The 21,017-nt window shown below is 41.3% G+C and overlaps 1 protein-coding gene across 6 annotated transcripts; it reads right to left on the bottom strand.

Moving 5' to 3' along the window:
* Positions 1–2,200: 2,200 nt before the first annotated feature.
* LOC120063256 (E3 ubiquitin-protein ligase CHFR-like) lies at positions 2,201–19,848 on the bottom strand. 6 transcript variants are annotated; one of them, XM_039013511.1, is made up of 18 exons: positions 19,705–19,848; positions 19,085–19,219; positions 17,930–18,029; positions 16,531–16,640; positions 13,942–14,001; positions 13,589–13,807; positions 13,114–13,215; positions 12,832–13,021; positions 12,442–12,596; positions 12,091–12,253; positions 11,226–11,956; positions 10,810–10,926; positions 10,628–10,711; positions 10,147–10,217; positions 9,741–9,828; positions 9,316–9,423; positions 3,375–3,447; positions 2,201–2,922 (listed from the first exon to the last, which is right to left on the bottom strand). In XM_039013511.1, exons 2-18 carry the CDS (start codon positions 19,191–19,193, stop codon positions 2,880–2,882), a joined length of 2,523 nt encoding a protein of 840 aa, XP_038869439.1. In that variant the 5' UTR covers positions 19,194–19,219; positions 19,705–19,848; the 3' UTR covers positions 2,201–2,879. The 6 variants fall into 6 exon arrangements, with proteins under 6 accessions (XP_038869439.1, XP_038869438.1, XP_038869442.1 ...); XM_039013510.1 differs by having other exon boundaries at positions 19,727–19,848; XM_039013514.1 differs by having other exon boundaries at positions 19,085–19,110; positions 19,727–19,848.
* Between the last annotated feature and the right edge of the window lie 1,169 nt (positions 19,849–21,017).

Raw genomic sequence — 21,017 nt, 5'->3', positions numbered from 1 at the left:
GCTGTGAACAGGTCGTTAATCTGTGTTTGTTTGAATCCCAACCTAATTGTAATCTTGGTTAAGTCTTCAAATTAGTGATTCATACATTCAATGTGTGCGAGCTGAATTATAAAAGTAAATAACCTCAAAGCTAGACTTGCTTGTAAACACTAACAGTTTGAGCAAACTACCTTTTCCTCTTAAATCATTGTCAATTTAATGTCACAATTTACAAAATCAAAGACTGATGATTTAAAATTAAACTATAAATTTAAAATGACAAAACGTTTTTTCTGTACTCTACTTCACTACTAACAACTTAGTTATCTTTTTCCTACTTTTCAATATATAAGGCCTCATGAAGAACATTAGTATATCAGGCCATTCTTTCCAGACTAAAGGTCTGCAGACATTGGGCTGTTTTGCCTTCCATAATGATTTGTCAGTAATTTACAGAGAATGTGACCGATGTCTCAAAACAGTAAGAGACAAGTGTCTACTGTTGTGGTTCTACACAACATTATGGACATTTGGTTGTTGATAGTAGTCTTCTAATAAGACAAAACGCGGAAGTAAGACACAGCCAGTTGTCTCGGGTTGATCTATAAAAGTGACACACCTGTATCTCTGTGAGTACTGTGTAACTGCAACACTGAATTAGACAGGCAGGATTTCTCACAACTAAGCTGCATTTACACAGGCAGTCCAATTCAGATATTTTACCCAATTATCGGCAAAAAGGGATGATCTGATTAGTCAAAAAGACAAATGATTGAAAAAAGATCAGAATTGGGCTGCATGTGTGAATGCAACCTAATTGTCTCATAATATAATCCTGGAGTTTTTAGATCACCCCAGCAGTTCTTATACAGAAAGAATACAGTAACATGTCTGGCAGCGTGAGACTTTTACACCTCTAGTCCTTTTCTAAGTGCAATAGAGCCCACTTTCAGTCTCCATTGTTAGAAATGACAAAATGTTGTTTTCTTCAATTCTAACTTGGCACGGGTACTTTCACTGCCAGATAAAAATGCCTGACCAAACAGCAATGTGTTATTTCCTCAGTTATTATGGGAAATTGCACCAATTAAGGTTTAACTGATGAGGTTTGACCATACCATGGTATTTGTTCATTTGTGTCTCCAAAACAATACAAACATAGCACAATAGAGTTAAATACCCCTCTGATAAACAAAACTATTATAAGATCTATCCAACATGCTCCAAGGTAACACTTCCTATATATTGAAAAACATGTCCTTAATTTAACAGAATGGCAATCCTTACAATGTTTTTTTTGTTTTTTTAACGTAACCTTTATTTAAATAGGCAAGTCAGTTAAGAAAAAAATCTTATTTACAATGACAGCCTACTGGGGAACAGTGGGTTAACTGCCTTGTTCAAGGGCAGAAGGACAGATTTTTACCTTGTCAGCTCGGGGATTCAATCCAGCAACCTTTCGGTTACTGGCCCAACGCTCTAACCACTAGGCTACCTGGTTCTATCATACTAATACGTATACGGGTATGATAGAACCCGTATGATCAAGTTGCTTGCTTAATTAATATATTTAGCCAACACCACTAACTTAATATAATGTAACAAGGAGGAACAATTTCACCCCTAAACTCTAGCAAACCATTGTGCATTCTAACAAAAAAACTGCATTGGCTGTTAGTACTAGTCTAGGTCTGAGAAAGCCTCTCTAATGCACCATTTTAAAATCAGCTTTATGTTGATTACCCTGAGCAAAGCATATAACTGAACACCCCTGCCTTTCCCAGCCTCAGATAAAACTACATTTCCACATATAACCCTTATCCCTGCCGGAAGAACTGAAATCCTATACAACTAACTTTCCCATTGATTCTAGTTGAACCATGTTATTCTCAGCTTTGACAGGGCTTTTTGCCCTTGTTGGGAAATCCACATCAAACTAGCAGAAATCCCCCTTTTCCCAAAACTAAGTACAACTCCCTTTCCCATTACACTTGTCTTTTCAGTTAGCAGTCTTATTAATATGCAGAAGCAGCAACAGTCTGAATTCAAAATGGTGCCACTGAATCTGTCATCCATATATATGAACCACAAGAAACCTCAAAGTCTGTATATGGATAAGTCTTTTGATAACATAGCTGTGCTTCAACCTAGTTTGTTTGGGGGAAGTTTCTATAACCAACATATGAATACTACTAGATGTTTAGAACACCACAGTAAGCAGTTGAGTAGGAAGCTCTAGATTCTAATTCAAATACATAATTCTCCAAGATATCTAAAGTACTAGACCACAAGTTAAGAGAAAGGAAAACAGTTAACTACTCAGTTAATTACTCAGAAACACAGAAATAGGAAAAGTATCAACATCTTACTAATATCAATATGATCCTTAAACTGTCACAAAAGATGGCATTGCATCCTGTGTGGCACATGTATGGCCAAAGTCCATTTTGATTGCCAACGGTCTTCAGTAGATTTTTTAAAATATATCCCTCACCCAAAAGGACATGATACTGGAATGAAGGGCGATGATGATCATATTCCACATAAGATATAAGTCTGTCATCATCATATAGGGGAATCCGCTCTTACTGTGTGGAGTGCATAGCATTATCCCACTCACCCCTACTATACCTATAACACTAGGCTGGCTAATCATGACCTAGCAAAAAGAGTGTGATTGTAATTTCAGCATATCATCAAATACATAAGCCTATAAAGCCTGTGAGAGAACTACAAGTTATATTACCTAAGAGATACCTTTCCTCACGGCAAGGCGCTGCTTAATAAGGGAGTAAAATGATCACTGTACATATGAGAGTAATACAGGAGATCCTTGGAAGTCTGTGTACGCGCCAGTGTTCGCAGGAGAGCCTTGCATAGCAGGTCACCTACGAGGCTCTTCAGCTCTTGAAACGGGTCTGCTCACATATGTGGTTGAATTTCCTGCAACAAAGTAAAAGGGAAACAATACAAAACATGTCCCATCTTGTATCAGAAGCAGAGCTGCTGTATGAGGAGCTGTGAAGTGTGAAGGAGTGATTGTACCTTTTCCTCTAACACCAGGTGTGATTGGCCAAGCTTATACAATAACGCCCTCTGTTGGTAAAATGCATGTACAGCCACGCAATAGAACGCATATCTATCACAGGAGGCTACAGAGGGGAGGACGGCTCATAATAATGGCTGGAATGGAGAGAATGGAATGGCATCAAACACATGGAAACCACATGTTTGATACCATTCCATTTATTCTGTTCCAGCCATTACTATGAACCCGTCCTCCGCAATTAAGGTGTCACCGGCCTCCTGTGATATCTATCCATACAAAATCTTAAAAACTAGGACTATGGAGACCTATTCAGAAAATGGAATAAAGACCACATCTTATAACTTACGTGGCATGGTGTGCCTTGACTTGAGTACGGCAGTTGCGTCCCCAATAACAGTCTGGCCGAGACGTCACAACAGCTGTGGGAATGAATATCAAACAAATAAAAGCTTAAATCATATTTAACACATGCTAGTTAACTGTATTGATGTATTGTGATTGCTTCCAAATGAATTGCCTCTGAGGACATTCAAGTTTTCTGAATGGGAATTGTCATCTCCCAGTATCCAGCATTTAGAGCAGGGGTTCCCAAACTCATTTTCTCACGACCTCAACCATGTGAAAAAAAAACTGTCTCCTAATTAACAGCTAATGTTTACTTTATTTGGGCCTATGGCAGAAAATAGAAAAACATTCTAACAGTATTTCTGATTGTCTTAACTCACCATCACATACTTTTAATGTGGAGCTATGACAGGCAATTGCAAATTAGTCAGACATAATGTGTCTTATCTCACCACCACTAATGAGATGGGTGTGCTTGAAGCATGTCGCGTCTGAGGTTCTCAAAGTCAAGGGGCGTGGTCGACGCATCTCATCATCCAACCTGGATCGATATTTGGTTTTAATGCAGACGAGAGCACTGAATCCAGTTTCACATTGATATGACCTGGCGAAGGGTACCATGAGTTTTATGGTTGCTTTCAAGACACCTGGGAACTATGAGGTCAAATCATGACGTCAGTGATCTTCAGATCAGAAAGTCGGGACTCTAGAAAAAGGCCATATCAAAAATATATTTTTTCAGAGTTCCCAGTTGTCTTGAACGCAGGGAAGTCGGAGATGTACAAGTTCCCAGTTGTTTTGAACGCAACATCACTGCTCAGAGGGAGATGGCATGTTATTTCCTTTGGGTCAGGAACCAAAACTCCTCCGTAGTGACCCGTGAATGCATTCGGTGAAGACAGCTCGATCAGCTGTTCGAGTTCACTTACCGGCATGTCAACTGAGCCAGAATGACAGTCAAACAGATTGGGAAGTAGGTCCCTAAGTGCTCTTCCAAGAGGTGGTGAGCAGTCATCACTCGTGTGGAACACTTTGTGACCACGTTTACTAACAGTATTCTGGATATTAGCTCATATCCCGCTTAACGGCTTATTCTGGATAAGTTGTTTACATGCACCTTCGATAACCCGCTCATGAGTATCCCTGTGACCACGAATAAACAAAATATTCCTAATTGAAATATATGGGTTAAATGGAATAGTAACTGAAATACGGACTTTGACTGTAGGGCCTATAACCGCTCACATGTAGCGTAATATAATATTAATTCTTGGAGAATTGTGCATTTCTTGCAGTGAAATTATACAACAAATGTTTGCTTTGTCTTGGGAACAGGAGTGGAGAAATATTTCTGTTTCAGCATCTCTCGAGAAAATGCGAATGTGCCATTTTTGACACTTAGGCAAGCATACAGTATTTCAACCACATAAAATATTCACCCAAGACAAATTGAAGTCTTATCTGAAAAGTGTTTAAATCGTTTTCTCAGCTTTTCATTTCCTTAAAACCGGTCAAACGGATGACATTTGGACATTTTGGATAGGCCAAATCTTTCCACTGTTTGAGTTATTGCGTTTTCTACCCGGTTCCTAAACGAAACAGACAACTTTACCTGTGTTAACTAGATTACTAATGTATTCATTCTATCGATGTAAGACATTCTTGTGAGCACTACTTTATTTAGTCTTCTGGTGCAATACGGTGACAGAAGAGAAGCTGCATGTATCTAACTATAGTTGACAAACAAATGGCCTACCAAATGTTGGAAATTATAACAATGTCGGAAATGTCGGAAATAAGCAGAAACTTAGTAAATTATAGTGAATAAATTATAGTAGGCTAAATTATTATGGAATTATTATGGTGGATCAAACTGCGCAGGTAGCCTACTTTTTAACGGGATTCGTTTGACAATCAGATGAAAACATCCCACAACATGTGAAACTGAGCCTGCGCAGACCGCAAAAACAACAGTCAACGGGATAAAATGCTACAGCATCTCTTTCTTAAATCAGCATATCCCAGGCATTTTACCCGGGTTTCTCATAACCGGAATACAAGCTTTTTCGTTGTTTATGTTTGTGTGTCAACTCAATCAGAATATTTCAGTATCCTGAATAATAATGGGATATTGGTGTACATGTAAACGTGGTCACTGATGCCATTTTCTGTTAGAAACATGCACAGCCGATGGAAGGGGGCATGTTTCGCTTTAGAAAGACTCCAATAAAACATTTTTCACTCATCTGTAGAATGTTTTTGTATTTCCCCAGCATTCTTGAATTAAGTTCGTTCAGTTTCCCAAATATGTCTGTTACATAGGCAACGAGACATTTTATTTTCATTACACAAAAAGTCAACCAAGTCTTATTATATATATATATTTTTTTTTACATCCATTGTGAATGTCAACCGTTCCTCTCTCAATGCAAACAATCTTTCCAACACTCCCCCTCGATAACCACCAAGCCTCGGTGTGAATTATAACATTGTCATGCTCTGATCCCATATCTCAATATTGTTTCGCAAACAGGCGGGCGCGCAGTGTGTGGTTTGATGTGGTTTACAAAGTTACCTACTGCAGTATATCTCCGAGATCTGTGCTCAGCTCTTTTGCCGCCAGTTTCTCTCGGTGTATCATACAATGCGTCCATAAGGCAGAGGGAGACATACTCATAACTAGAGTGGAGAGGCCTGCCTGCCGTCCCGCCATAGCTGGAGTGTGCAAAAGCCCATCCTTCGATTGTTTTTCGGCAATATAGCCATGAAGCACACTGAACATCCCATGTGCCGTTTCTTGCTCGGGAATCGTGAGACAGAACAATCTGTCCTCGTGAATAGTATCCCCTGACATGTATAGCAAACAAAAGTCAATGCATGGGCATCTCGGCCCTCACACATAACGTCCATTTGGAGATCATAAGCTGGGGAGTTTGAGTCGTTCAGTTTCCTCTTGATTGCTAGCAAGAGCATACATTCTTAGTTTAACAGTTATCTATCAAAAAGGTATTGATGTGAGTTTATGTGCCTCTGCCCTCCCCCACTGTTTTCACCATATCAATTGCGGTCGGTAATATCAAAGTCTCTGCAATAGTGTGTGGTTTATTAGCATAGCGGGCTTAGCCATTCACCGTGCGGCCTTTTCCCATGATCTAAAGGAGCTCTGGTTTAATCTAAATATTTTAGATTTGAATCATTTTCCTTTTTATTTTTAAAAGGTTAACCACATTACAATGATTGAGATATAATATTGTCTAATTAATTCAGTGCATTTGTGTCACGCCCTGACCTTAGAGCTTTTTATGTCTATATTTTGGTTTGGTCAGGGTGTGATTTGGGTGGGCATTCTATGTTCATTTTCTATGTTTTGTATTTCTGTGTGTTTGGCTGGGTGTGGTTCTCAATCAGAGGCAGCTGTCTATCGTTGTCTCTGATTGAGAACCATACTTAGGTAGCCTTTTCCCACCTGTATTTGTGGGTAGTTGTCCATGTATAGTTGCCTGTGAGCACTACGTTGGCTTCATGTTTTGATGTTTATTGTTTTGTTGGCGACATCTTAAAATAAAGAAGTATGTACGCTCACCACGCTGCGCTTTGGTCCGCTGTTTCCACCTTAGATGATCGTGACAATTTGAAAAGTATTCAGATCAATTGACTTTCCACATTGTTATCTTACAGCCTTATTCTAAAATTTATTAAATTGTTGTTTCCCCCTCATTAACCTACAGACAATAAATAATTTTAAAATAAGCCTGTAACAAAATGTGGAAAAAGACAAGGTGTCTGAGTACTTTTCGAACGCACTGTATACACACACACGGTCAAAGGTTTTATAACACCTACTCATTCAAGGGTTTTTCTTTATTTTTTACTATTTTCTACATTGTAAAATAGTGAAGAAATCAAAACTATGAAATAATAATATGGAATCATGTAGTAACCAAAATATATTTTATATTCGAGATTTTTCAAATAACCACCCTTTGCCTTGATGACAGCTTTGCACACTCTCAACCAGCTTCACCTGGAATACTTTTCCAACAGTCTTGAAGGAGTTCCCACATATGCTGAGCACTTGTTGGCTGCTTTTCCTTCACTCCGCGGTCCGACTCTTCCAAACCCATCTCAATTTGGTTGAGTTCGGGGGATTGTGGAGGCCAGGTCATCTGATGCAGCACTCCATCACTCTCCTTGGTTAAATAGCCCTTACACAGCCCGGAGGTGTGTTCGGTCATTGTCCTGTTAAAAAACATGATAGTCCCACTAAGCCCAAACCAGATGGGATGGCGTATCACTGCAAAATGCTGTGGTAGACATGCTGGTTAAGTGTGCCTTGAATTCTAAATCAATCACAGACAGTCACCAGCAAAGCACCCCCACATCATAACACCTCCTCCTCCATGCCTTACGTTGGGAAATACACATGCAAACATCATCCGTTCACCCATACCGGGTCTCACAAAGACACGGCGGTTGGAAACAGAAATCTCCAATTTGGACTCCAGGACACATTTCCACCGGTCTAATGTCCATTGCTTGTGTTTCTTGGCCCATGAAATTCTCTTCTTTTTCCTCCCCAATTTCATGGTATCCAATTGGTAATTACAGTCTTGTCTCATCGCTGCAACTCCCATACGGACTCGGGAGAGGCGAAGGTCGAGAGCAGTGCGTCCCCCGAAACACAACCTAACCGAGCCGCACTGCTTCTTGACACAATGCCCACTTAACCCGAAATCCAGCCGCACCAATGTGTCGGAGGAAACACCGTGCTCCTGGCGACCATGTCAGCGTGCACTGCACCCGGCCCGCCACAGGAGTCACTAGTGCGCGATGGGACAAGGACATCCCTGCCGGGAAACCCTCCTCTAACACGACAATACTGGGCCAATTTTGCGCCGCCCCCTTGGGTCTCCCGGTCGCGGCCAGCTGCGACAGAGACTGGACTCGAACCCAGAATCTCTAGTGGCACTACTAGCACTGCATTGCAGTGCCTTTGACCACTGCGCCACTCGGGAGGCCCAAGTCTCTTCTTCTTATTGGTGTTCTTTAGTAGTGGTTTCTTTGCAGAAATTCGACCATGTAGGTCTGATTCACACAGTCTCCTATGAACAGTTGATGTTGAGATGTGTCTGTTACTTGAACTCTTAAGCATTTGTTTGGGCTGCAATTTCTGAGGCTGGTAACTCTAATGAACTTATCCTCTGCAGCAGAGGTCATTCTGGGTCTTCCTTTTCTGTGACGGTCCTCATGAGAGCCAGTTTCATCATAGCGCTTGATGGTGTTTGCGATTGCACTTGAAGAATAGTTCTTGAAATTCTCCGAATTGACTGACCTTCATGTCTTAAAGTAATGATGGACTCCCATTTCTCTTTGCTAATTTGAGCTGTTCTTGCCATAATATGGACTTGGTCTTTTACCAAATAGGGCTATCTTCTGTATACCACCCATACCTTGTCACAACACAACTGATTGGCCTAAACTCATTAAGAAAGAAAGAAATTCCACAAATTAACTTAACAAGGCACACCTGTTAATTGAAATGGATTCCAGGTGACTACCTCATGAAGCTGGTTGAGAGAATGCCAAGAGTGTGCAAATCTGTCATCAAGGCAAAGGGTGACTGTTTGAAGAATCTCAAATATAATTTTGATTTGTTTAACACTTTTTTGGTTACTACATGATTCCATGTGTAATTTCATAGTTTTGATGTCTTCACTATTATTCTATAATGTAGAAAATAGTGAAAATAAAAACCCTTGAATGAGTAGGTGTTCTAAAACCTTTGACCAGTAGTGTATACATTTAAAAATCCTCTGTATTTTGGAAATTCTCCCATGACCCCATTTTAATATCAGGCAATCCCATTTGCATATCAGGCGACCCCACATGGGGTTGCGACCCCTAATTTGGGAACCGCTGAGTTAGAGGCTGCTTTCGCTCACCAGGAAGCGCCGAGGCAGGGATGTTCTGTCTGTATTTGTAGGCCAGCTCCCCGAAGGCTCGCAGGCCACAGCAGAAACAGAGTATGGCGTTACTGTTGATGCGATAATCTGAGATATAAAACATGGAGAGAGAGAGGGAGAGATAGAGTTACTAGTGTGTCCCAAAGTGAGTTGGAAGGATGCTCTGCACTGTCAGTAAGACTGAGAACCATGTTCAAGATGGGAAGCTTAAAGGTGGAATTGCAGCTCATCGTTTTTGCAGTCACGAGATATGGAAATAAAAGACCTGGAAATGGTGTCTCAGGAAGCACATTTATATGATGTAGGAATTTTCGGAGATGTGCAATGCAAATGCAAAAATGACAACCTGGAACGCTTCAAATCTCAAGTTTTATGTGAGGTGAAGAGGATAGTGTCAGACTGACCAGACAGATAGAAGGTTCCCTGTTGCAGGCCCTGAAGACCCTCCTGTAGCATGTCCCTCCACGACATCCCTCTGGCTGACAAGTAACTCTATAAGGCAGAAGGATGACAGGTTATACATTAGACGTTAGTGATCGCTGTAGTAGAGAAGTTATAAACAAATGCAAAGGAAATAGATTCACTTAACCTGGGTTATGTAACCAGGCACCAGTTTCCCAATTCCCAGACACAGATTAAGACTATTCATGGACTAAAAAGCTTGGTCAATGGAGAATCGTCATTGAAATAGCTTTTAAGTCCAGGACTAAGCATAATCTGTGTCTGGGAAACCGGCCCAAAGAATGCAGATGCTGATTCTGGGTGTTCAGACCAATCAATGGTTAGAGCTGAAGAGTAGAAAGGAAGTACCTGGAGGATCTCTGATTCATAGTTATTGCTGTTCAGAACACCGTCCAGGCATTTGTCTGTAAGGTTGAGTTCTGTGGACAAAGACATGGAAATTATATTTCTCATACTGGTAAACATGATATTGCAATGTGATAACAAATTATGTGTAAGACATAGGGACAATACAGGCAATATTTTGGTAAATTTCCACCACTATTTTCAATAAACTAACCACAATGATAGCGTTACCTCGGAATTTCCTCAGAAGCTCTGGTTTAGCTAAGCATCAATCAGCCCAGAGCAAAGTTTCTACCTGTTTATTTACTAAGGTCAATTAAACTAAATATGCACAAACCTTATATGCAATCAAGTACTACAACTTGATACCGATTCTCCTAACCTTACATTACCTTTTCGTTCAACCTTGAATGTTAGTTTACTGTTGAAAATATTAGTGACAAACTTTGAAAGTAAATCTAGGAGTAGTAGAGCAGAGACGCACCACTGAAACGTGCGAGGCAGCCCTGACAGCCGATCCTCTGGCAGCCCCAGTACATGTGACAGAAGGGCCGCAGGCACGCCACACCTAGCCAACACAAAGAACCACACCCATCAGCACCTTCAGCCAAAGCACTCTTGCCATTGGTCCATTAACATTGATTGACAGGCCTGCGGGCCACTCACATTGCTGAGCGGAGAGTTGCTGGCCAATGAGCTCGGCGCGGCGGTCTGGCATGGGCTGCAGGCAGCAGGTGCAGATGACATGGCTGCCCAGAGGAGGACAGGTGTAATCCTGAGGAGCTGCAGGAGGACAGGACACAGAGAGACATGTCCTCTGGGTCAAGGTCCTGAAGGCTGCACTGTACTATCCTTACAGAATCTACAGATCCAACAATTACGCTACAAGCATTGTCACATATTTCTGTGTCCAGGCGAGTACAACATACTGATAGTTAATTTGATCTGTAAGTGCACTACATTGTGTTGTCATAACTCCCTAATCAACCAACACAACATAAAACACTTACATATTAGAAATAAAAGCATTATATAAATGCAAGCCGTTACCATGAGCAACAGATGGACACATAGTTCAGTACCTGTAGTGGGGACATCAGAGCATGTTGATAATGTTGATTCCCTAGCCCCAGGGGGTTTCCCTGGCCTGTCCTCAGGAGTTGGTGGGGCTGGTCCTAGAGGGGCTGGTAGGACTGGTCCTAGAGGGGCTGGTAGGACTGGTCCTAGAAGAGCTGGTGGGGCTGGTCCTAGAAGAGCTGGTGGGGCTGGTCCTAGAAGAGCTGGTGGGGCTGGTCCTAGAAGAGCTGGTGGGGCTGGTCCTAGAAGAGCTGGCGGGGCTGGTCCTAGAAGAGCTGGCAGGGCTGGTCCTAGAAGAGCTGGCGGGGCTGGTCCTAGAAGAGCTGGCGGGGCTGGTCCTAGAAGAGCTGGCGGGGCTGGTCCTAGAAGAGCTGGCGGGGCTGGTCCTAGAAGAGCTGGCGGGGCTGGTCCTAGAGGGGCTGGTAGGACTGGTCCTAGAAGAGCTGGTGGGGCTGGTCCTAGAGGGGCTGGTAGGACTGGTCCTAGAAGAGCTGGTGGGGCTGGTCCTTGAGGGGCTGGTAGGACTGGTCCTAGAAGTGCTGGTGGGGCTGGTCCTTGAGGGACTGGTAGGACTGGTCCTAGAAGAGCTGGTGGGGCTGGTCCTAGAAGAGCTGGTGGGGCTGGTCCTAGAAGAGCTGGTGGGGCTGGTCCTAGAGGGTCTGGCCCTGTGGCCCACAGTACCTGGCTGACCTCCTTCCTGTAGCCTGGACACTGTCTGCACATCACAACGGGCTGGCTGTGGAAACACAACAACAGGAAGAAGAAGAATGTTTAGAAGGGCGAAAAACAAACCACACTCTCTTGGTCAACCATACACACAGGGTCACAGACATGGTCACAGTCACACACACAGCTACTCTTCTGTCTGACCCGATATCGGAGGTGTCACTGTCGTTGTCGGAGAGCTCAAAGAGATAATCAGAGCTGCCCTCTTCATCAGAGAAGGAACGCTCAATCTTTGGCTGCAGCATGTCCCGAGTTATCTTGTTCCGGCTGTCCATGCTCTTCAGGTCCTCCTCACTGCGACACTTCTCTGTGGACACAAAGGGTCAACACAGGGTCAACATTTCCATGCTTTATTTGGGTCCATTCACACACAACAAAATAGAAGGAGACAGATTTAGACACAAATACCGAGTTTAACAGGGGGAAGAGCTGGTCGCTATCCACAATAGTGTTAATGGGGGTACAAGGGTAGAGTCGGGCAGATTGAATACAAACCTGGGTGTTGGATAAAGTAGGCCTCCACCAGGTTGTTGAGGATGTGGTTCTTGCGGATCCTCTCTACAGGGCAACGGCAGGTGGGGCAGAGAGACGAGCGCTCCATCCAGCCAGAGTAACATGCAGCACAGAAGGTGTGCATACAGGGCTGCAGGCTGCACGGGGTACACACAGGGAGCTGATACCATTAACATGCAGTAGAGGCACCTTTCTGTCTTATAGAACAAAATTAGAATTACTAGGAATTATAAAATGTTGTGTTAATACGACTCTTGATGTATTATATTTATTGAAGCATTGCTATGTTCATCTGCTGCGAGGAGCCACAAGCAATGAAATAGAGGAGTGGGCCTATTCTCTAATGTAGTAGTAGGTAGAGTCTTGCTGTACCTGACACAGTCATGAAGTAGGTCCTGACAGATGATACAGGTGAGGGACTCCTCCATCTTGTCAGTCTTGGCTTCTTCCACAGTCACAGCAGCTTTTCCCAACAGATCCCTGATAAGAGAAACCTTAGCTGGGCTGGGGCCGACCACCGCAATACTGGACGTATGTGGCAGTCCAAAATCATAGTCCTTGTCTTGGAAGGGAAAGGGGGAAAACACTGTTACAATCAAGTGTCACCAACCAAGTGTCAATATTCCACAATGTAATGACACTGAATGCACTGACCAGCACTGTCAGTTTTCCTCCTTTTTCTCTCTGGCTCCATGTCCCCCTCCTCCTCCTTATACAACATTGTGACTCGGTTGTGGGCTTCAGTCTGTCGTGTGTCTGTTGAGCAGATGAGGTTAGTGTTGTGCTGCCCAGCCTTGCCTTCAGCAGCAGCAGAAGGGTGAAAGGATGCACAACAGAGAATGATCAAAAGGCCATATGATTGGGGAAAATTCAGTTACCTGTGCCTGTTCTTGAATATGGGAAGATTTACAAGTAGTTGTGATCATAAAAGTCTGGCATAATATCATTCGGCAAGAGCTGTCCTTTGAAAGAAGTAAGGGAGAGTGAACAAAGCTGGCACAATCAAGGGGAGACCATGCTATACCGGTCGAAGATTTTGAGGAGGGTGAAATACAGATTTACTTCCCAGTCCCTGCTTCCCCTCAATGAGCACCATAAAGAGGAAGCACAGGCCCGATGGAAAGCCTACCTAAGGCAGAGGAGTGCAGGAGGGAGGCTGCAGAGGAACAGGCTGTAGAGGAGGAGACTGTGTGGAGGAGGTGGGAGGAGGTGGAGGGCTGGGGTTCGTCCACGGCCTGCTGCTCCCGTGAAAGTCCAACAAGGAATGGCTCCACAGACACACATACTGCTGCTGTAACAGGGCAGGTCTGGGCTTTCTGCTGCATTACTGAGCATCTGGTGGCACCACCTGACATGATGAGAAAGGGTGGAAAGCAACAAACAAGCTAATTAAAATCACCCTACAAATGTTTTTCATGAAAAATATGCAAAGTCAAGAGGTAGCAATCAAATATCACATTGATTTGGTTATTTTATACTTACCAATTGTGTCTTGTGAGAATGTCCTCTCTGGTTTTATGGACTGATACATGTAGGCAATGTCTGTAGAAGCAAGAGATTGTTATACTTCACTCAATTGGAAAAACATTACTGACTCGTGAAACTTAAGAACTACAAACTTAAGAACTATAAAAAGACGACACCAGGCCCATCCACATTGACTCAGAACAAATATAATCAGTTGAGCAATACAAATATCTTGGAACTATAATTGACTGAAAACTCTCCTAGACTGCACACACACAGACATACAAAAAGGGACAACAATGACTATTTCGTGAAGATTAAATAAATATCAGGTCAGTAAAAGAATATCAACCATATTCTACACATCAATTGTTCAGCGTTCTCACGTTGTTTCTAAGCCTGGTACAAGCAGATATCCATCCATAGCAAATTTTAAAAAACTAGTAGTAAAGCTGTCAAGCAAAATCAGTGGAGTTAATCTGAAGAAAATGGAAGTGCTGTTCTTGGAGTGGTCGGCAGGAGCGGAAATTACCACCAACCTGACACACCCACTCAACCAGGAGTAGTACCAGCTCATACCATCAGGCCGCTGATACAGAGTCCATCTTTACAAAACAGCCAGAGCCTAGAAATCCACCAGTATAAATCAACTGAATAAATAACTGCTCAACCCTAACTGAATTATGAACTGTATCCACATGTGTTGTCTGCTGTAGTTATTGCTTGTGATTTATGTATGCATTTATGTACCTATTAGTGATGCTGTGCTGTTTGGTGAGATGCAAGACACATTTCGTGAAAAGGGACACACAAATTATAATTATTATTATTGTTGTTGAGGCGAAGGTTTGTGTACAATTCGTTAAATATCCCCAAAAAGGGAAAATATTACTCTTATTTTGAGAGGTCATTCTTGGCCGACTGGTCCAACTCAGTTTACACACATTATGCAAGTTCACTGTGTACAGTATATATTTATAACCAAGTTGGCAGCACTGGAAGGTACACAGGAAAACAAGTGGACCAAAAGACCTGTATGCACTAAATCAAATCAACATTTATTGGTCACGTGCACATGGTACAGTGAGATGCTTTCCTTGACAATGCTTAACAATGGTGTGCACTATGCAGTATACTACAGTTGTAAAACTACTGGTAATTTACCAAAGTTACTGGATCATAATAATAATTTAGTGGGTGCTTATAGTTGTCCTTTTTCACAAGTACGTATTATATGCGAATTTCAATATATATATATTTTTTGCATATCCAAACTCCCACTGAGACACCCTTGAAAGAATGGGATCACGGCCAAGGTCAGCCCTAATTGCTCCAGGGTTACCGTTGATTAGGGTTAAATACCTTGCCCAAGGGCACATCGTCATATTTTTCACCTTGTCGGCTCGGGGATTTCAACTAGCGACCTTTCGGTTACTGGCCCAACGCTGTAACCACTCAGGCTACCTGGTGCCCTGGTCTACGGTAATCTATTGTAACTTTGGACATTTGCACTTCAATAAATTAAAAAATATATACATTTTATATAAAATATATATTTTTTTAAATCTGTGTCCATATTGTCCATGACTTTCTAGTGGATAGACTATACAGTTCAAGAGAAAATAGCGTAATTAATGAAAAAAGCATCTAAAAACAACAATGGCATCATATTCAATTAACTCTGCAAGTCTTTCAACTATTGATTTTTTTCCCACAACCAGTTTGGAGCAAAAACATTTACAACAAAGACATAGTAAAATAAATAAGTGTGTAAAAAATAATCAAAAATAAAGGATCTCATGCTGAAACCCTCATGCTAAACACGAACGGTATTCACCAAGTTGATGGGTTATATTTAGGATAATGCTTTATAGCGGTGTCATTCTATTTGTTATATTAAAATCATCTTATTTTACATGTTACATAAATTGTTTCCAAAATTCCAGTAGTTTACCGGTAAACTTGGAAAGTTACCATTTACATACCCTCACTTTGTAACCCTATGCACTACTAATTTATACACACCTTCTGAAGAAAATAAGGAACACGTTATATTCTTTCTACAGCCTATCTACAATACTCCCAAAATAGTTCTTTATACACTTACATTTACATTACATTTACATTTTAGTCATTTAGCAGACGCTCTTATCCAGAGCGACTTACAGTAGAGTGCATACATTTTTATTACATTTTACATACTGAGACAAGGATATCCCTACCGGCCAAACCCTCCCTAACCCGGACGACGCTATGCCAATTGTGCGTCGCCCCACGGACCTCCCGGTTGCGGCCGGCTGCGACAGAGCCTGGGCGCGAACCCAGAGACTCTGGTGGCGCAGCTAGCACTGCGATGCAGTGCCCTAGACCACTGCGCCACCCAGGAGGCCAGATGGATCTTAATTTGATCACCCTGCTGTTACAAGAAAATTCCTGCACAGCAGAAAATGCAAACTTGTATTGTATTGGCGGTTTAAAAAGGCTTTAAAAGTTTGTAATTTCCACTTAAAAATATCAGACTTAATTTGCCCTAACTAAAAATGTATAAACCGCTACAAAAATGAGAGCCAAACACCCCAATCAAAATAGGAAAAAAAAACGTACTTTGCTCTGGTTCGTTTTTCCTGTATACAAAGTAGATGACGTCTCCATTCTGCAGCATATGAATCTGCTTCTTCACCAGCTTAGACATGTTAATCACTGTACCATTGGTGCTAGAGGTGTGAAAAACAAAACAAAAACATTGGTCTGTCATTGTATTCAATCAGCAACCTTGGAAGAAATCCAATACTAAAGAGGACTGTGTCTCAGTTTTGGCTGGCTAGAAAAACTTTGTTACTATAGTAATAACTGCAGCAGTTAAATAGTAGCTTCTCTTCATGGGATATATAGGGATGGAATCTTAACCTACACTATTGAGATACTACACTGTCGCATTCCATCTTTCTATTGGAAAAGCATCCACAATATTCAGGAGCAAAACAGTTAGAGCTGCCACTTTGCTCAATGATGTAAAGCCTAAAGCTTACCGTATGCTTCCCAGTCCAAAAAGTTGGTGCATATATTATGACCACATTTTGTGAAGTTTTTCTTCGTTTTGGATTTTCGGACGCATTTGGCAGGTTTTTTCCCCCCGGCTGTTCGATCACAAACATTTTTTTATTAAGGCTTGTCGAAGTTCGGTATCCGAAGTCTACCCCCTTCTGTGATTGGTCAACAGTAGGGATTCTTCAATAAAGTGTTTGTTGTCATTCAACAACAGACTAGTTTTCAGTTTCACTTGAGAAATGCTGCACCAAACATCTTAGTTAGATGTAAAATTGCACGACTAAGACCTCTTCGGCAAAAATGTACAAATTAATTACAGATTTCTTGAGTTATATTAGATTAAATCATACTATTTTGAGGAAGTGTATTTGTTGCTATGTTGTTTCAAGAGGGACAAACAGTAATATTGCCGCTTTTTTTCAACAGAATGTATTTTAAGGAAGTACAGACGTTCACGTCGCCTAGCCAAGTTCTGCTAGGAGCAAAGCGAACCTATGTATGCGGACGCCTTAATGCAGTGTGTGCACACTAGAGAAATGCGTGTAGAGAAAATGCCTTTCATCTTGCTGACTTATTAGCGCATGGTAAAACACAACCTCTTTAATTGGTGGTTAGTGTAATTTGCCAGCTGGTTGCTTACACTGAAAATTAGACTACACTGTGATGTGCAGTGCTGGGCAGGCAGATATCTGTTCAATCCACAATGAAATACACTGACCAGTCACTATAAACAGGATTACAAACAAATACAATCTGCATAATACATTTTCCTTTAACAATAAAACATAAACGCAGGTTAAAATCTATTTAGCCTCATTAACTAAGCAAAATGCTCTACATTACCATATTATCGTATCGTTAAACATACATAATTGATCAGTTTATCCTTGACAATGGACCTACATTGAGCCTATAAAGTACTTAGATTTTTTTTTTTTAAAGACTCCCTTCATACCTTGTGTCCTCTAGCCACACCAACCCTGAGCTCTTATCTTGCACTATCTTACAGTGATCCCCTGAGACCAGTTTGTTAGCAGGAAAGGAAAGATCACAGCCTGGTGAAAGAAAAAGGTATTTACAGTTAATAAAATGCACCCCAAAAAATTACAACATAGTCAAAGATTACTATTTTCAACATGACTTGAATAAACTAGATTTTGTCGTACAGTAGGCTACTGTTGTGGAGCTTTTGTGCTATATTGTGTGTAAAAAGCATTTTGTTTACGTCATGTTACTGTAAACAAAGACAATTTGGGCCTACTCATTACCTAATTTAAAATAGCAGGAAAACAAGTATTTAGGCAATGGCCACATGGCTGATGATATCGTCACGAGTGAGCTTGGAAAATACCACATTGAGATTATACGACAATGCTGATTTATTGTTGATGCATTCCTCTCTTCTTTTATACCATATTGTGGTTGCTGCATAACAGACTAGCTCATTAGGCTCAGTCTCTTTGTACCGGAAAGCAGACTCCTGGAACTCAATATAATAGAGCAGAAAGACACAGACAGAAACCTAGGAGATATAACCTTTCCTTGGTCAAAATCCATACAACAAACTAGCCTACTTAATATTCTGCACACATGTTCTCAATAGACGGCTTTGTTATCATCAGAGAGGGTGTCTAAGTTTGGTGAACTAAAGACTGGGGGTATTGTGCCTTAAATTAACTGGATTTATTAAAGAGCCCAGACACTGCCCGACTCATGTCTAGGATATGGTATTTTCTGTCTATAAACATCAAGACATTTATAAACAAGTTCCTCAAAACAAGCAACATGCATTTAATTAAAAGTGTTCAACTATAAAAAATAAAAACACACTTTTATGAAAAGTGTTATGTCTTAAGTTTTTACACATTATTATGATTGTGCAAGCAATAATCATTTATATCGATAACAGGGCGTTTTGGTAGTTCACAAAATATTGACAGTTTATAGATAATCGTTAGCTAGTGTCCTACCGCATTACTTTCTCTATCTTTTATAAATTAGCCTACAATATGGTAGCTGAGTTTCTCAACTCCACGATATGTTGTGAAACTCAGGTAACAATATGGTGAAGTGATTGTGTTAGTGTCACTGTGTGGGATAGTAATTTTACCTTTTCTTCGCCCGACAGTGCATTCCCTGTTGACAAGCAATACTTCAGATTGAGTGTCCACTTTTACTAACTTCCCCCATGGTTGACTCCTTCCATGCTTCTTCTCCATGTCCAAAGCTGATATGTTCCAGTTTTCTATATTGATCAAATCATGATGCAATCTCTGCTTTAAAAACACTCTACTTAGATCAGTGGCAGCAAATATGTCATCCAATAACTTAACCTAGTTAGTTATTATTTTAGTTGAGAAATATGGGGCACTTTCTAGCTAGCCAACTACCGTTTCCTTAGCCTAACAAACTGTAGCTAACGTTAGTTTAGTTGGGAAGGATAAACAATGAAGCAATCACCCTGTCTGGAACAAGAAACGTCTGGCTAACTTGCTAGCTAATGTAAAATATTTGATTAGCAAGGCATTTTGAGTACGTTCATGTTAGCGGTTAGTCAATCAAACAACTCGATGGTGGACATGCGACAACAAGCAACTTCATTTTCAAAATAAACCTGGCTTAAGCTTGCTACTAACGTAAACTGGCAAGCTAACGTTAGCTTGTTGCAAATAGCTAGCTATTACATTTAGGCGCTAGAAAGAAATACGATTTAGCTAACTAGTTAGCTACCTTGAAAATATAATTACTATACCCTCAAAGGCACGATTATTTCGTTCGGTTATTTTAGATGTGAAGATGTTATGTCCCTTAATTTTCCAGTTGGCACACACACTAGTTCACTTCCTGACAACCAAAGGTATTTACAGCCAGCCATCAGCTGGAGGAGGGGCGGGGAAAGTAGTCTGAGAAAATGAGGTCTTCAAGGGGACGCCTGCCACTCAACCACCACTACACGCGAAGAAGAGAAAACAAACTCCTGCTTGTTAATTAATTAGATTAGAATATTGTGTTCTTATATGCACCTTTGTTTAGCTATTTAGATTCACCACATTTCTCCCAGTAAAGCTAATCAATGTCAAAACCCTGGATATACAACCAGGCTTTCATTGGGAATTTGGAGATGAGGGAAGCCTATTTGGGGGAGGGGCCTAATTAGGGTTATGGTTAGATTTAGGGTTAGGGTTGTGGATGAGGCTAGGGTTAGGGTTGAACCGTGATGTGGACATGAAGTTAGGGCTAGGGTTAGGGTTGAACCGGGATGTGGACATGAAGCTAAGGTTAGGGTTAGGTTTGTTGTTGTGGTTAAGGTTAAGGTTGAAGTTAGGGTTAAGGCTAGGGTTAGGGTTGAACCGGAATGTGAACATGAAGCTAAGGTCAGGTTTAGGAGGGGTTTAGTTTGTGATGGTATCAAACCTTAGGTTGCATGGGCCTATTGCAGCTTCCTACACTGTCTGTCTTAGGTCAAATCAGTCTGGTCTGGAGAGGCTGAGGGACCATGGGGAGGTTGTTTGCCAGAGAGATCAACAGTCAGAAGGGTCAGCTTTGACGGTTTAATATGGGGGACAGCTTTGATGGATTAATATGAGGGCCAACTTTGACAGTTCAATATGAGGAAGACATGGGCTGATGAAGTGCTACGGGTAAACAGGTAGAATAAATCATATTAATGCATCAATTAATTAAATAAGAAACAATTAAATAAGTAAATAATGAAAAATCACACCAAGGGATCAGAGGGATTAAGTGCTGTAAAAAGTGAAGTGCTAAATACAAGAATTAAAATAGATTAAAGACAAAATACTAAATATAGAGACAAACGAGACAAGGTGTAACGATTTTCGTCGTCAGATGAAGATGAGTAGTCGGACCAAAGCGCAGCGTGGTAAGTGTTCATGTTATTTTATTTAGAACAGAAACACTAAATAACAAAGAGAGTGAAACAAAAACGAAACAGTCCTGTAAGCTGCAGCAACACAAAACAACTACCCACAAAACCAACATGGAAAATGGCAACCTAAATAGGCTCCCCAATCAGAGACAAT

This window comes from Salvelinus namaycush, chromosome 18 (genome assembly GCF_016432855.1).
Source record: "Salvelinus namaycush isolate Seneca chromosome 18, SaNama_1.0, whole genome shotgun sequence".
NCBI lineage: Eukaryota > Metazoa > Chordata > Actinopteri > Salmoniformes > Salmonidae > Salvelinus > Salvelinus namaycush.
Note: the sequence above shows the minus strand (reverse complement) of the source record. Positions and strands in the feature narration are given on the sequence as shown.

Bases quoted from the DNA above. Each gene is read 5' to 3' on its own strand.
- LOC120063256 (XM_039013511.1), bottom strand. From the start codon at position 19,193: ATGGAGAAGAAGCATGGAAGGAGTCAACCATGGGGGAAGTTAGTAAAA. The intron at 12,597-12,831 runs GTACAGCAAGAC...TACCCCGTGCAG, and splicing joins CTACTTCATGACTGTGTCAG to CCTGCAGCCCTGTATGCACA. The intron at 12,254-12,441 runs GTTTGTATTCAA...TTGTGTCCACAG, and splicing joins CTACTTTATCCAACACCCAG to AGAAGTGTCGCAGTGAGGAG.